Source organism: Dermochelys coriacea, chromosome 25 (genome assembly GCF_009764565.3).
Source record: "Dermochelys coriacea isolate rDerCor1 chromosome 25, rDerCor1.pri.v4, whole genome shotgun sequence".
Lineage (NCBI taxonomy): Eukaryota > Metazoa > Chordata > Testudines > Dermochelyidae > Dermochelys > Dermochelys coriacea.
The window spans coordinates 7,249,118-7,266,471 of record NC_050092.1 but is presented as its reverse complement, the minus strand read 5'-3'; the positions used below and the strand labels follow the sequence as shown (position 1 = coordinate 7,266,471).

General features: G+C 47.0%; 1 protein-coding gene and 1 long non-coding RNA gene across 2 annotated transcripts in view; one reads left to right on the top strand and one right to left on the bottom strand.

Moving 5' to 3' along the window:
• Positions 1 to 15,136, bottom strand: part of LOC122457477 — an 18,799-nt gene extending 3,663 nt beyond the window's left edge. Inside the window, exon 1 of the long non-coding RNA XR_006277011.1 lies at positions 14,681 to 15,136. This is a non-coding gene — a long non-coding RNA (uncharacterized LOC122457477). The remainder of the gene's footprint in view (positions 1 to 14,680) is intronic.
• Positions 14,117 to 17,354, top strand: PRR22 (proline rich 22). The gene is made up of 3 exons (XM_043502668.1): positions 14,117 to 14,287; positions 14,527 to 14,589; positions 16,180 to 17,354. The coding sequence occupies exons 1-3, from the start codon at positions 14,161 to 14,163 to the stop codon at positions 17,352 to 17,354; spliced, it is 1,365 nt and encodes a 454-aa protein (XP_043358603.1). The 5' UTR covers positions 14,117 to 14,160.

The window sequence follows — 17,354 nt, the reverse complement described above, 5'->3', positions numbered from 1 at the left end:
AGGGTGTGGTTACTAGCATCAATGCAGCTTTGCTTGGTCCAGGTGTGACACATCCCTTCAGCCATTTCACAATTGTTTTCAGTAAGAATTTAAATTTCTTCAGCTCCTCTAGGTGTTCCATGAGGGGAGGAGATTTTTTTCACATTGATATTGGACATCTAGAGGAGCTGAGGCAATTTACATTTGTACTGAAATAAAAGCATTTGTTTTTTGTATGAGTGGCAGTTGGATTAATACAAACCATTAAATATCACCCCATGGTCTCCCAGGAGAGCCTTCCCCTTAGTCTCTCCAGGTTTTGTTCAGATTTATATTTTGACACATTCAATATATACATTGCACAAACTCCCAGCATGATGCAAATAACTCTCCCAAATGCATTTTGTATACAGCAATAAAGATTCTGCACTTGAGATTTGAACAGATCTGTCAAAGTTGTGTGGGCTAGAACAAAATTGAGCTCATTCTCCCCTCTGTCATTGGGTCTGCAGCTCTAAAATGAGTTAAAGCCATAGAAATTGATTCTAGCCAGTCAGTTTGCCACATATGACCTTAAATCCATATCTAGAGCAGATCTATTGATTCAGAAGGTGCCACTTTCACCTACATCCCTTCCAAGTGAAGGAATCTCACATTGATGTTTATGTACAAGGAGTCAAACACTCTAGAATCGGTGTTGGGGGGCTGGCTCACTTGCATGGTGAGTGGATTACAGTGAGAAAGGTGGGTGCAGTTCCAGTCCCCTTCTCTCATCCATACAAGCCATGTGCCATACTGATTCAGAAATTGTAATGAGTAAGGCAACAAATGTGGATGCAGGTGTGGTGTTCCTTCTAGGTTCCTCTGCCTTTCCAGAGTTACTTCTAGAAGGGTGTTCACATGCCCCTTTTCCAAGTAGGACTACAGTTGAATGCATTACCCTTAATACACATTTAATCACTATGTACAGAAGAGACATTTGGACCAGAGAATGTACATTTAAGAATGCCAATCTTCACTGCAGAGATGGGAATACCTAAAATTAGCCTGTTATGATGGCTGTTGGAACAAGCTTTGGATTTTAATGTTCCTGTGCCCCAAGATAAAAAGTTGGATTTTCAAAAGCATTTAGGCTCATAAGTCACTTAAGGCCTATTAACTTTCAAGGCCTGGGCTCCTAAGTGCTTTGAAAAACCCTACCCCAAACTCCATAGAAGAGTGGCACAATACCTTGGCTAGCTCCACACCTGTTGGTCACTTCTTACCTTGAAGAAGTCTGAATTAGACCATAGAGCTGATTTTTCCATTATCTTTCATGTGTCATGGGTTACACTTTGCCAAATTAGTAAAAATGCTCCAAACTCAGAAGACTGGAGTTTTTCCCCACTCACTTTGCATAGACAAACACCACATGCAAGCAAGTAGAGAATCAGGCCCATGGTATTCACATGCAGATGTTAAACAGTGGTGAGCGTTTTCCAGAGAGGCTGAACACTTGCAGCTCCCAGTGACTTAAATTGGAGTTGGGGGTACTTAGCACCTTTGAAATTATGGCCCTGTGTTCACTTGTAGAGTTCTCCAAATAAACTCTTTTCCTGTTCTCTAGGGTCTTCCAGCTGCTTATGAGCTGGCATATTTCCATATCCTTTTCAGGCAAGGAAATGAAATGTAAATCATTGTCCATGGTGACCAGATTGTAGTTGTTAATGGGAGGGGCACACACAATACTCGAACGTTTCAGTCACATCATAAATCTTGCATAAAAGCAGCTCAGGCAAGAAAAGGTGACGAGGCAGCATGAAGAGTTAATGGCATGAATCAAAAGGTGAGAGATTTAATAGGCGGTTTCCTTTTAATAATTTCCTAGTGTTTAATATTAAAGTCAATTTCTCAACTGCCTCAAAGGCAACAAGTTCATAAAAATGCTGCTGAAACTGCACCAGTACAGATACTGTATAATACTGCAAAACTGCAAGCAGCAACATTGCTTTGTATATCAGGGGAGACAAGCTATGGCAGACCCAGCTTTGCACTGTTTTGTTAATATGCAGCCAGCTTGGATAGGGCACAGCTCCATTAATGCATCTGCAAGGGCTCTTGAGATGCTGGTTTGTTTTTTTTTGGGGGGGGGGGGGTTTGTTTTTTTTTTGTTTTAAAACAGGAAGCTCCTAGGTTGAGCCTTGTGTAGGTATTTTCTGCTGGCTGGGCCCTTGAGCTTTTAACCATGAAATGCCTTGGTAAATTGATAAGGGTACCTCAGCCTATGGATGAAGTGAGCTGTAGCTCATGAAAGCTTATGCTCTAATAAATTTGTTAGTCTCTAAGGTGCCACAAGTACTCCTTTTCTTTCAGCCTATGGAGAGGAGCTTTTTGTCTTAGAAATCAGGAGAGCACGAGCAATGGTAAATGCTTACAAAAGCAGAAGTCTTTTCAGATGCAGATACACACTTGTAAATGCAAGTCTACAGGTTAGGTGCTTTAACTTCTATTGAAATCAATAGGAGCAAACTGCCTAAACACAGTTGAGTACTTTTTAAAATCCTAGTACATGTATTCAGGCACCTCCAACAGCAGGTGACCATGCACAAGGATGATTAACTTAAAAGGCTCCAACCTTTCCAAGACTCGGTTGCTCCCCAAAGCGCATGGGCTCTGGGTGGGCTGCATGTGCCTTTCGGGTCCATAGAAACCAATGCAGAATAAAGGGTTGTAGAAATGTACTGACTGGCATGACAAGACGAGGCCAAAGATTGCTATCCACAGAACTAATCCAGTCCTCCACCCTGACAGGACATGGAGCCAGTAATTGCTATTTAAGGCCACAAGGGGCTACCAAATCATCTAGTATAGGAGGTCAGACATATTGGGCCACCTCTGCCACTCAGCACCTACACACTTAACCCAGTGAGCAAAGTATGACAGCCCACAGGAGCCTAGACTTGGTCCTGCCTATTCTCTGCCTGTGGCACAAGATGTCTGAGGCCCCCTGCAATGGCAGGGAAGTGAGCATTTATGGCTCAGAAGGAATGGTTCTCCTGAAAGGCATTTGATTCCCAGTAGATTCAGATGGAACAACTGCGTTCACCTTGGCCCATTTTCATGGGAGAGGGAGAGTCCAAACTCCCTCCTCTCACCCCAGCTCTCTGCTCCTTTGCTGTCCTACAACAAGGCATGTCCCAGACAGGAACTTGGGCTGGGTGGGACACAGATGTGGGATTTCTGTAGTAATATTTACAAGATGCAAACACTGATTGGGTTGTTAAGAGGCAGTGGACTGATCCTCAGCAGAACTGGGTTCAATTCTTGGTTCTGCCACAGTGCGAGGCAAGTCACTTCCTCTCTGGGCCTCAGATTCCCATCTGTGATATGGGGCTAATCATGCTTCCTTTTCCCCCACCCTTTGCCTGTCTTTTCTCTCAGGTGTAAACTCATTGGGGCAGGGACTCTCACTCCATGCAGTGCCCAGCCCATGGGGCCACAATATCAGTCAAGGCTTCTAGGCATTATTGTAATACTGTTCTGAGGATTATTTTACCAAGAAAAAATGTGCAGCAGAAGGGAGCAAATGGGACTAAGACCACCATTTTCTAAAGTGACCACTGCCTGTGGGTGCCTCTGATTTTGGGTGCCCTGACTGGGGACCCCTTAAGGTGTGTGCAGTCAGGCACTCAAGATCAGTGGCCATTTGTGACTGTACTTCTGTAAGAGCCCGACTGGCCCCCATTGTGAGTCACAGATCCAATCCCTTCTGAACCAGCTCACTTCCAGCACTACAAAAAGCACTGAACCTGCAAATCCTTACATGTGCAATTTGCTCTTCACATTGCATGCGTTTCCATTTGACACATCCCTCAACCATGTCTGTGAATCATTCAGGTGAATAGGAACCAGCAAGACATTTCAGCATCCCCTGCATTTGAAATGGCTTACACTGCAAATTAGTTTCCCAGCCATGTAGAGGGAATCAGAGAGCTCCTTCAAGTTCAACAGTTGTATGTTGACCCAACCTGAACCTATACTAGGGGATGCCTAGGTCTCTCTACATCGAGTCCAATGACACAAAAAGACCATGTCAATGGCAGTCTGAACTTATAGGAATATAAGGTATGTTCGAAGGGCCTTCTGAGAGCTTCCCTTCACTGGGCATCTGAGGAGATGAAGGGGTTAATGCAGCTGTTCAGCTGAGGAAAGGGACTGCATTAGCATCTTTGTTAGCAGCTTCTGTACCATGGAAAAAGCATATTTGCTGGTAGCTGAACTGCCCACAAATGCAGCAGGGAACTGGATAGCTCCATCTTCAGGAGATACGGACTCAGACATGGCCCAGATTAGCCGTGACTGGAAGTTGTTACCGCTTGGTCTATGTGAAATGTGTTGCTGGATCTCAATCTGGCTCCCATCAGATTGGTGGTCCCATCACTAGTGGGATCGATTGGCTTCCCAGCTGGCAGGAAAGCAGCTTTGAAAGTTCCCAGCATAGACTCTTGAACAGAGCCAGAAGCTAGAAAGTAGCCCAGATGCCCAGGAAACAGGAAAGATTGGGGGGGGGGGGGGGGAGAGCAGGACCTGACAGGGTCAGGTAGATCCAGACTACTGGGGGATATAAATTGGGTTGAAGGGGTTATTTCAAAAGTGAAAAAGGTGGCAAAAAGAAACCCATCTTGCCCTGATGCAGCATCTCCTGCAGCAGGAGAATGTGCTAACTGGGTGACTTTAAAAATAATTAATTAATGAACTAATTATGGTTTAGGATTGCAGTTCTCAAGTTTAGAATCAGGCTGAGGCACTGCAAGCAAGCATGTTGTATCAGCACATTAAGGGAGGGCACATCTACATTAGTGTTACTTGTCACAGCTGCACCTCTGTAGCATGTCTGGTGACAATGTGCTGTGCTGACAGGAGCGTGCTTGCCCATTGGCATAATTACTGCATCTCGGCAAGGAGCGGAAGGTACTTTGGCAGGGGAGCATCTGCGCTGGTGTGGACAGCACGAAACTTGCATCACTTGGGAGGGGGCTTTTTCACATCCCTGAGCGGGTTAAGTCAGATTGACTTGAGCAGTAGTGTAGCCCTGCCCTAAGTGTATGCATACAGGCATGCAGCACGGTCCAGTGGCTAGACCAGGGGAGTAAGCACAAGGATTTGTGGGTTCTGTGCCCAACTCTCACTGTCAAGCCTGAACCACCAGCTGCCTAGGATTTTCAGTACCATAGGAATCACATTTACCTTCCTTGAGATCGATGGTGGAAAATAGTTCTACAAATGCAAAGTCCACTGTAGCTTGTAGCTGGTAAAATAGTCCATAAAGTTCTACCATGTGGCTTATGGGCACCATCACCCTTCTAGAGACAGTGGGCCTGCTACCTGACTGGCCTTGTTCTGATCTCACACTGGTCTGAACCCCAGACTTCTCTGGAGTTATTCCTGCTTTGCACTAGTGTAAACAGACAGAACCAGGACCATAAGTAGATCCCAGCATGCAATGCAGCCAGTCCGCTTCAAGGTGGAAGGATCTTTGTACTGGAGGAGTTGACATTCGGTGCAGCCTCTTAGCAAGTCACCAATGCAGCCTTCGATGGGGTGAAATTTGTGCTCCCTCCCCTGGCATGACAAGTCTGTAGCATTGGGGATTGCAGAACAATAATTCTCTGACACAGAATGTTATGGAAATTCTTGTGCATTCCTCAGGTCAACGGGAAAATTGTTTTCCCCTTCCCTCATTATCTCCATGTCACTGAGCGACGAGGTCTAGGAAAACTACCTGCAGAGGTGTGCCTGCTCTTGAGTTGTGAAATGTTGAGCCAGTTGGGAGAAGAGTTACACCATGAGAATTCACCTTCCTGAAGCAAGCCAGCAACATCAGCAGCAATTAGAGACTGACGGTGGGGGAGAGCCTGACAGCACGGAGGGATGCATGGCAAGAACCGCTCTAAGCGGGAAGAATGGTTTGCATGTGTTCAGGTTAACAATACAATCACAAGGGTCCAGAGGGACAGAGAAACAATCAGGGAGGAAAAGATCCTATTAGAGACTTGGTGGTTGGTTGCATTAAAAATACTGTCACGGCTGAGACCATGTTATGGATACTTGGCTAGACACTGGGTCCATGAGTGTGGTGCAGCTAAATAAAGTCTATGGACTGGAAGCAACCAGCACCAACTGTGTGTCAAAATCCAGTTCCAACGGATTAGGGCAGGGGATGCTTAACAAGGATTCTTAGAATCCCTACACCAGCAGGCCAACGGTTGGGACAGCTAGGGTGCAGTCATTTACACCAGTGCAAAGTGGGGTGCGAACTGCTACCACATCAGAATGGCAGCCTTTCACCACCACTTTGCACTGGTGTAATCTATTGCATAAGGCACAGGGCAATGGGTGTCTAGTCCTCCATGATCAACAATATTGTGCGAAAAGGGTCATTTAAAAAAGAAAATAATCCAGGTTATATTCTAGGACAGGGGTGGCCAACCTGAGCCTGAGAAGGAGCCAGAATTTAACAATGGGCATTGCCAAAGAGCCACAGTAATACATCCGCAGCCCCCGCCCCTGGCACCTCCCACCCACCAGTAGCCCCACTGATCAGCACCCCTCCCCCAACCTCCCAATCAGCTGTTGTGGCACGCAGGAGGCTCTGGGGGGAAGTGGGGAGGAGCGAGGGCATGGCAGGCTCAGGGGAGGGGGTGGGAAGGGGTGGAGTGGGGGCAGAGTCAGTGGTTGAGCAGTGAGCACCTGCTGGCACATTGGAAAATTAGCACCATAGCTCCAGCCCTGGAGTCCAGTGCCTGTACATGGAGCTGCATATTAACTTCTGAAGAGCCGCATGGGGCTCCGGAGCCACAGGTTGGCCACCTGTTTTAGGAGGCTTCATGGGAGGGTGTCAATATTGACAGCCAAGCACAGCACCCGGAGGCTGGACCAAATTCATGACCACTGTAGGGCTCCATTAAGCCCTATATTGTGGCTACTGCATGCAACTGCCATCCTCCTACTCCCAAAAAGGAGAGGCCTCTACCAGCTGAGCTAAAGGGGACTCTGCTGGCTCTTAGAGTAGGGAACTGTGACACACACACACACACACACTTAAAGTGCTCTTGCAAATAATGCTAGTTCTCCTTCAGGTCCTCACCCAATCAACCTTCCAGCAATATAAATGGCAGGATTTTAACCCCCCTCTCCTCCCCTAATACTGACAAAATTCAATTTCTCCAACACACCAGAAAGTTGGTACTTCAAACTTCCTATGAAACTTATAGATAGGGTGACCAGACAGCAAGTGTGAAAAATCAGGACAGGGCATGCAGGGGTAATAGGAGCCTATAAAGACCACCCAAAAAATCAGGACTGTCTGTATAAAATCGGGACATCTGGTCACCCTACTTATAGAAATCTCATCCAACTAACCTAAATAACTGCAAGCCAATTGCTCCGAATTAGTTATTCATAGGCACCAGAGCAGTAAAACCCTAATCTCATCACGACACGAATGCGTGAGCCAGCTCAGGAAGCCATCCCAGCCGAACGTAATGCCAAGCAGCACTAAGCAACAGCTATTTGTTTAGACTCCTCAAATTGGATGGTTTTAAAAGGCCAGTGCCAAGAACACATGTCTGAAACCCTTGGACTCAGCCAGGTTTCGTCATGACATTGCTGGAAGGAAGCAGACAAAACTCTTTACCAGGTGGAAAACAGTGATTTGGCTGGAGGCTGTTTGTTCAAATGAGCCATCCTGGAGAGCAAGCGGTGAGGCTCAGAGGGATTCAAAAGGATCCTGTCTTCTGACAATGGCCAAAGCCAGGTGCTTCAGAGGGAATGAACAAAACAGTACAATCTATCAAGTGATCCATCCCATCATCCACTCCCAGCTTCTGGTAGTGGGAGGTTTAGGGATACCCAGAGCATGGGGTTACGTCCCTGACTATCTTAGCTAATCGCCGTTGTTGGACCTATCCTCCATGAACTGATCCAATTCTTTTTTGAACCCAGTTATGCTTTTGGCCTCCACAACATGCCCTGGCAATGAGTTCCACAGGTTGCCTGTGTGTTATGTGAAGTAGTACTTTTGTTTGTTTTAAGCCAGCTGCCTATTAATGTCTTTGGGTGATCACTAGTTCGTGTGTTATGTGAAGGGGTAAATAACACTTCCCTATTCAGTTTCTCCACACCACTCATGATTCTATAGACCTCAGTCATATCCCCCCTTAGTGGTCTCTTCATCTTTTTAATCCCTTGTCATATGGAAGCTGTTCCATCCCCCTAATAATTTTTGTTGCCCTTCTCTGTACCTTTTCCAATTCTAATTGTAATATCTGCTGGTAAACCTCCCCTCATCCTCCCCAAATTGGCCAAGAATCTCCCTGCTTTCTGGGCTTCACTTCAAACCACCCATATGGGTTAGGGACACTTCTTGGCACAATGGACAGGTCCCCCAGCAGAACATGTCAAAAGGGCTCCCCTCTCTACCCAGACCTCCAGCTGCTGGAAGGGATCCTCCCTGTCAAGGGAGCTCAGAGCTCACATGTCAGCAGGAAGAGGAGAAATTACGAAGGACTCACTGTGTCTGCAAGAGCAACACAATGCCTGGGCACAACCTGTCCCTTACAGGAGGGACATGTACAGTGATGCTTTTCCACAGTGGCTGCTTGTGGCTTTACTGTAATTTAATAAGTTTCCCAAAAAGATGGGCTCCCTTTGCAGGAAAGGGAAACAAATTATGCCCCCACCATGCAGTGTTAAAGGCCAGCCCAGAGTTTAGCTCCTCATAACATGATCCTTCCTATCTTTTCTTCCATGCTTCAATGAGTAGTGAAATAGTCAGTATTGTCATTTAAAGTATTATCATTGGCATCTAAGATAGCATCCATTGAAATGAATGGGGCAAGTCACACATCAGATGGTTTGTTTCAGGCTCTCTGCAGATTCAGGTAGATGTCACTACCTTGGTTAAACTCAGATCATGTTTTAAAGGTTTTCTTCACAACCGTAACAGCTAGAAACTACCCTTTAAGAGAGAAAATGAAAGCAAAGATTCTGAAGAACAATTTAGAGATCTGTCCAAATTCCCCTGGCTAGTCCTTGATGCCCCTGAAGGGAGCACACCCCACACTTTGGGAAACATGTAACAGGCCCCTGTAGGGCCATATTCTCCTCTCACCTACTCTGCTGATGACCCATCCATTCATTGTTCTCAGCATCACCGGCTGGAGAACATGGACCTGAGTGGCAGTTCTGAATTACAGTATTGAGTACCAACAACTGCCTGGTGGACTACTATACACCACACTTGTTACATCCCCCTGCAGTCGCATTGAGGCACTTGGTATGGAGCCCTGCCCACCCATTAGAGACCTACCCCCTGTTTGGGATGTTGATTGCAAGGGTTGCCCACACAAGAGCCCTCTGGTGGGGCAATGGGTGGCCAAACACCAGCCTCCAGCTGCCCAGGAGTGCTCCCTCCTCCCTGACTGAGGGACGCCCCAGCTTGCTGCTGCCACTCTCCTTTTGGTGGGCTGGGGACCTTCCTCCTGCCTGCCCTGCTGTGCTCTACCTTCACGCAGGCAGGGATCCCTATGGGATGGGGCGGTCTCATGCCCCACACTCTGGTATGGGTCCTTAAGACTGGGGAGGCCTCTGTGCCCTGCATAAGCAGGGGGGCCCTGTGAAAGAGGTGGTAGGAATGGGTCTCCCCCATCAGGGGGTTCCCAACAGAGAGGTCAGGCTATGGAGGCCTCTCCCCATACACAACCAGCACCACACAACCCCTGGGGTAGGGGGATCCAGGGGCCCCACAGGGCCCTCTGCTCCAGGAGGGTCTGGCTGTGCCTCCTCTCTTTCCACTCTAAGAGGCCTCCTGGATCAGTCTGTCTGTGGAGCCAGAGCCCTGAGGCTACAGCAGCCAGGAACCACCCCTCACAAGCTGCAGCAGTGGCCTGGGCTCCCATACCCAGGTACTTAACCCAGCCAGACCACAGGTAGACCTAGCACCAAGCCCTGGCTCCCATCTTCCCAGACAGCCAGTCATGCCCTCAGCCCTTTCCTCCAGGGAGGGACCCAGAGGGGGCTGGAGAAGAGCCCATGGCAGAGTCACAGGGTGGCCAGCACAGGAAGGAGGAAAAAAAGCCACCATCGTCTCAGCAGGAAGCATAGCAGCCTCTGAGCAAAGAGCCCAGCTGGGTAGAGAGAAGTGGGGAGACCAGTGTGGGGGAGACTGCAGGGGCATGAGGGCACCTTCTGCGAGAGGCCAGTGGCAGAGACTTTTGCTATGGGGGAGTGTCTCTCCCCCCTCTGGGCTGCAGGCAGGGTTGCCAAACGCACGAGTGCCACACAAGATGCACTGCAGTCTGTGGACCAGAACTCAGGCCCTCCTGCTCCAAAAGTAAAGACCCTGCCGCACCAGCTAAAGGAGGATCTACATTAGCAGCAGGGGGCCTCTGACACACAGCTGAGCAGTTCTCATCCTGTTCAGTAGAGGGCATGGCTATTCAAGGCCATCAAAGCACTTGGCAGATCATTAATGAAACCTCCGCACCACCCTTGTGAGGAAGGTAAATCTAATCCCGCCCATTTAGCAGATGCAAAATCATGCACAGAGTGGCCATCTTTAACTATTAACAATGGGGGATGGTGGCTATTTTGAAATAGGGAGATTCTTCATGGACTTCTCCGCAAGAGACTCTTTATTCAGTCTCTGCTAAAGGAGAAGCTTTTATTTATGAAAAACAGGAACAAGTTGCCATTAATCCAAAAAATTAAAAAAACCCTACCTATTGCACAAGATTCACTTCTCTGCCATTTTTTTGAATGAATAGACAACAGCTGAGGTTGTTTGGGACAAAAAAGTACCAAATTTCTAAAAGGACCCATTTAAAAGTTATTTTTAACTCAAACTAATGAAGGGATTTATTAGTAAACGCATTTGGTACTCCGAGTAAGTGCTGCAACTTTCTTGAGGATACAGGATGTTTTTCATACAAAGAATACAAATCTCTGCTTTAAATGCAAAATTCAGCTCAGCTGTAACTACAGAGCCATGGCTGGCATCTCCCAAATAGTAATCTCCATGGGAGAGGATAATCTTGGTTGTCCAATGTGTTGTAAATATAACGTTATTTTCAGAGTGGGGCAACACTGTACAGAAGATTTTACCTAATTATTTTGCAAAATTGTCTACAGTCTTACTTCATCTGATTCCATGCCCTGATCTTCTATTTCTGCAAATTCCCCCCTCAGAAATGATTGATTTGGAAACAAACAGGTGAAATTACTCATTTCACTTTTTGAAAGGTTTTTTTGCATTGAAGTTGAGGTCACTCAAATATTTCATTTTTGTTTGGAAAGGTCACAAAAACCCATGAAAACCACAAATTTAGAATTAATCATGAAATGCAAAAAAGATCCATTTTCAGCATTTCCCCATCTCTGGGCCTCAATTTCTCCACCTGTAAAATGGGATAATGATTCTGACCCTCCTTTATAAAACACTTTGAGATCTTGATTTTAAAAAAGCACAATACCGGCTGCCTGAACTATAAAGCCAATGTGTATTCAAGGAATTTTAATTTTCCTCTTACATATTTAAAAACGCTTGTTAAGAAGGCAAATAGGGGCCATAAGTCTATCCTTAACATCTGAATTTACACAATCCCTTGCAGTGCTTAAGGCGGTTAGCAAGATGAATTTATGTGAGGACAGTGCCATCCTCTGACCCCAATTGTTTATTAAAATCTGCTGCTCAGTTCAAGCATAGGAGAGTATCTGCCCTTTGGCTGACCATACTGAATCTCACTATTTAGGGCATTTTAGTGGCTAAGCTCCTAGACTGGCACCCATTATGACCAGGTTTAGCTGACCAATACATTTATCGGATCTGCAAACCTTGGAAAAAATTACTTGAGAATACACGTTTTTTTATTTCTATCCTTCCAAGTTTTGAATCCCCGATTTTGCTACAGGCCAGCCTTCTTGCTAGGGAAGGATGGGCAGATTTGACTGACGCTCACCTCCCGCATTTGTTTATATGCTAGTGTCACTCTCCAGATAGAGGCTTTGATTTTCCAAAACTCTTATCACAGTCCAAGATGTCCTTGGACCTGCTCCCATTGGGAGCCAGAGAAATGAAACTCCAACCATTATTCTCTGAATATACCAGTGTCAGGCACTTTATCAAAGTGTACACATCATCCCTGCTCATTAGGCTCTCTTCCTCCTCCCAGCCAAATCAGACTTGTCCAATGTATCTAAAACTATTTTCCACTTAGAGCAGGGATTTGTTTTCTTTGTGGAGTTGGAAGAGTACAGGGTATGTTCCCTAAAATTATACCACTTATTTTGTAAGTACCGAGTTCTGAGTTCATTAGTCAGGTTAAAAAAAAATATTCATTTTAAGTTGCACTTTGTCAGATCTTTATCCCCGGTAATTTCTACTGCAGCATTTTCTAGCCGCACAAACAGAGAGGTGACTCTTGAGTAGAGCTGGTGCAATTGTGTAGTTGGTGGTTTATTTTTAATTCTTTAGGATGAACAGTTGGTTTTTCTGCTGTTATTCTTCAGCAATGAAAGTTTCTCCTTACACAGAGACTGGCACATAAAGTCTCCTTTAGAGAAACTCACCTTATTTTATAATGGCCACCATCAGCCATTGCTCTCAGTGGAGGGAGACCCGAAGTTGCCCTCAGTTAAGATGATTGCTCGCTCCCATTGCGGTCAATGGGAGTGAAGCCAAGGTGCCTTCAGTGAAGACGAGAAGCCTCTATGCTGTCTGGTGGCAGGCTGATGCATCCAAGACTAGCTGGATCAAGTAGAAATACACATTTAAGAACATTTGCAGCAGAGTTCATATGAGTGATTATCTGTGGAAAATACACAGAAAGCTGGAACTGCTGGTAAAAGGTCTTGTGTGGTGTGTAAGACAAGGGAATAATATTAAATCCTCCTCCTATGCCAAAGTCTCCTCTCACGGTAGCCAGTCAGGCCACCATCTCCCAGCCTTGCAAGGCTCCTCTACTACCCTTCCCCTCCGCAGTCATTCAGTTCCATCCATAGAATAAGCAGAGCCCTTGTGAGGTCACAGGTCTATGGGATGTTGGAGTGAGCCAGGTCTCCAGAGGGCCTGGGATGTGGGGAAGCTCCCAGCTTAACACAGCAGAGCCACCTGCCTGCTGGACCTCAGGCAGAGCAATGCTAAGCACTCGGGGGGGGGGGGGGGGGGGGAAGAAGAGGGGGCTGATTCTCCATCTACTCCCACCAAGACAACTCCATGGACTACAGCAGGTGCATCAGTGTATGAACAGAGAGAATCAGAGCCCTGGTATTCAGAGTCAGGGCCACTGATCTCACTGCCCACTTTGCCAAGTGGCCTCAACCAGGAAGGAAGCTCTTGCCTACTGCCTTGGGCAAAGCAAAAGGAGCTGAGATGGTAGCTACAGAGCATTCATTCAGAAGCGGCTTAAGCCCATTTTGGCCTCTGCTCCCTCCTAAGGGCAGGGGTGATCTACATGGGTTACTATCCCATCCCTGAAGATGAGCTCTCTGTGAGCATGGAGGATCGTTAGCACCCACCAACCCCTTTGGTGTCCTGCACTCCCAGGGAACGCAGGCACTTGAGGAAGTTCCATGGGAAAAATGCAAGCTTGTGCCAGATACAGCTGAGAGAGAAGCTAGAGAGAGTACGTGTGGGAGTGCACATGCAGGGGAGCCTGAGAGAGAAGATGGAACAGATATTTACCTGATGAACTAGCTGAGGTGTTGAAGGATTAAATAAAGATGCAACACATTCATTTTATGCCAAGCAGCAGAAGAGAGCATTTTGCATGCACTACATTAAAGATGAGACACCAGTTCTCATCTCATCACCATGCCCCATAGGTCACACTTTAGCAAACCCTTGTTGAAACATCTCACGGCAACACCACCCATTCTCCCCAGACAAGGCAATCCCAGGAGCAAACTTTTACTGCCAGATTTAAAAAAAGTTTCCTAATATAAAACTCAGATAGTCATTACCTTTGGAGTAACCTATCTCAGCACTTTTAGGGGACTTAGAACCTCAGTGGTTACCTGGAATTCTTTCCCGAGTAACCACCAAAACAGAACTTCTCAGCTGTGGCAACACTGGAGCCAATTCTCCTAGATACATCCAAAGAGCAGTCGTGTTACCTGACTGTCCTTCAAACTGACACAGCAATTATGCAGCAACCAAAACTGTTCTACCAGCAATATGATGCCTATGTTCCCAGACCCTTAGATCAATCAGAGCATCAATCAAACCAGCCACTTCAAACATGTGTCCTTCCAGACAATCCTGCATCAATAGGTAAGATAACTACTTCTCTGTTCTTCTGTCTATTCCTCTGTTAAATTCTCCCCCTCAGAGATTCATCAGTCCTGGGTATTCTCTTCAGGAAATATACTTCTGGGTTCTCTAGTTTTCATTCTCTTCCCATTTTCTTTAATACTTTGAAGTTAATAATTTTACACCCTTTCAAAATATTCATCAAATAAAGTATCACTTCATAATGGGGACCTTGTGACTTTTCTGTGCTACTATTTCAGGACTATCCAACCTGTACCATCCCCCAAGCCAAGAGAAAGACATTTTCACAGTACCCCCTGCAGGTATGTTTAGGACGCATAAAATTTAAAGACATAAGAATGAAGACTGGAATTGTCATAAGAGCTGGGCACTATCCAGGGGTGTGCTACTCACCATGGGAGCACCTCCTTATGGTCCCAGAGGAGGATTAGTTCTGTATGTCTGATGTCTCTTCCTGCCAATTCTCTCTCAGGACTTGACTGCTCCCTCCTCATGGCTTAGTTCTCCCCTTCTGGGAGTGCAGACCAATATCTCTCTGTCCCAGGCAGGCTTCCAGTTCACTGCCTCAATAGTGCCACTTCTCCACTGGCTGGTAGGGGAAGCCAGGCCCACCCTCTTCTCAGAGTTCCAGCCCAGGGACCCTACACTCAGCAGCTAAGGTCTGCACAGTCCCACACCTTGCTGCTGTTTCCCTAGACTACTTCTTATGTTGCCTCTATCAATCTATTTCTCTACTCTCCTCCAGGCATAGGCTACTGTCTCTCCCTAGTCTCAGGGAAAGAGACTACAAACCTTCTCCCTACAACCCCATATTACCTTCAGCTGTCTGACTTTATATAAGCCCTGGCTGTTCTGCTCAAGTGAGCTTCAGCTTTTAATTAGTCCTCATTGCTCCTTGGCTCCTCCTCCAGGTGCAGCCTAGGCAGATAATTGGCCCATCTAGCCACCTTAACCCCTTCAGGGGCTGGTGTGGACATCCCATCACAGGCACCTAATGCCCTTTGCAAATCTCATCCGTAAAAGATAACAAAGGGTGCTGGGCAGTCAGCTACCTGGTATCTGCAGAAAAGGTCTGCTTTCCCTTACACTCTCCTGTTGGTTGCTCTTTTTTGTACACCCTCTCTGGCATGTAAGCTCCCCTCATTTTGCACACACACACACACCATCTGAATGGTAAATCAGTGCAAGATACACTATGGCTTAGTCAACACTGAAGAGTTAGGTTGAGATAGCTATATCAGTCAGAAGTGTGAAAAAGTACATCCCTAACGAACAGAGCTGTGCCAGTGGAGATGCAGCTACATCAATGGAGGAACCCTACCATCATTCAGGGTGGGGGTGTTCCTACACCCATGGAAAAACCCCTTCCATCAGTGTAGGCTGTGTCTACACTACGGGGTTGGGCTGGCACAGATACAGCAACCTAGCTATGCCCATCTCATCTTCGTAGTCTAGACACACCCTGTGATGTCAACGGCACCCACATTGTGATCAGTTTACACCAAACATGTAACTTACACTGTTCACTTGGGCCCAGAGATTCCATGGGAACTGCACCTTCTGACTCCAGACTTCATTTGCCCCAAATCCCAGCTCAGTGCAAGTTACGCTATGTTTCCACTTGCACCGGTTTCAGACCAGATGTGTACCCTGTGTGTAACTTATTCTCCTACCTGGGCCACAGCAGAACTTGATCCTTTGTGCTGGACCCTTAGCTGGTGCGCACACACAGCCCCATTGAAGTCAACGGAACTACACCACCAATTTACACCAGCTGAGGATCTGGCCTTTGGCAGGTCTTGGCCGGGGATGAGTCACATGCTCCCGGAGGATTTATTTACTCGTCGTCTCTGGGGGTCACCACAAATGATGTTTTTATCTCCGTTGCCCAGGTTTCCAGATGGCACCCTGTGGGTGCTTTTTCGATCCCCGGATATATCGCATAGAATGGGCAACGACCAAGTTTGTGCAACCATCCGTTTATAAACTCACGGGTCGATCAAGTTCACCAAATGCTTACCTTCTGGACACCCACAGTTACCTCAAGAGTCCTGTCCAGACAGTCCCCTACCCACCCTTCCACCCAATCCCAAGCAACCCCCAATACATTATGCCTTATTTCAATCAGGAGGGCCCTGCTAATGGGACAGAACAAGTTAATTTGGTCCCTCACCCACTCCACGACTCTTCATTTCTTGAAATGCCTCAGCCCCAGGAAGAAGGTCAGAACAATGACAGCAAACTGCCCCAGCTCTTCATATCGCTGCCTGGACTCAGCCAGAATGAGCAGGACCTCCAGATAAGCCCCTACAGCCACCTTAAGGGTACGCCAAGTCCCCACAACCCAGAGTTTGAAGGGTTTGATGGTTTCCAGGTGGAGGGGGAAGAACTCAAAGAAAATCACATGAGCCAGAACCTCCTATTGAATACACAGATCCCAGACATTTGCATCGAAGATCAAAACCCTCTTTCCAGTCCCAGTGTTGCAAACGCACAGGTGATGGTGGAGGCAACGTCCTGTCCTCTGCAGGACAGCCTCGGAGCTGAAGACAGCAAAGTGCTAGACAAAGAGGAGCCCTTTGATCTGCCTGAGAAGGTTTTGTTGGAAGATGCAATGAAGCTGTTTGATTGCTCTCCAGCTAACTCGGACTCGGAGGTTTCCAGAGACAACCTGAGCCACACCCTAGCGTCCAGTGAGAGCGAAAGCAAAGATTGCTGCTTCCCGTGTGACCACTCGTCCAGCGACATACGGTCACTCAACCTGCCTGATGAGCTGCTGTCTTTTGACTATAGCGTGCCCGAGATCCTAAATACAGTGGCAAGCGTGGATTATTTCTATGACCTCAAAACTTTCAATGAGGACCCCAAGTGGGATTTGGAACTGGTGCTGCAGCCTCCCCGAACCAGTGGGTTGCTCCAGGGCCCCAGGCAAGAGCCTCAAGGAAAAAAGAAGCACAGCAGTGCATCCACTAAGAAAGGAAAGCAGACAGACAGCAAAAATAAACCTGCCTCTGCACAGGGTAGCAGCACACTGGACAGGCAGGAGTGCCCTGTGACAGGCGTCTGA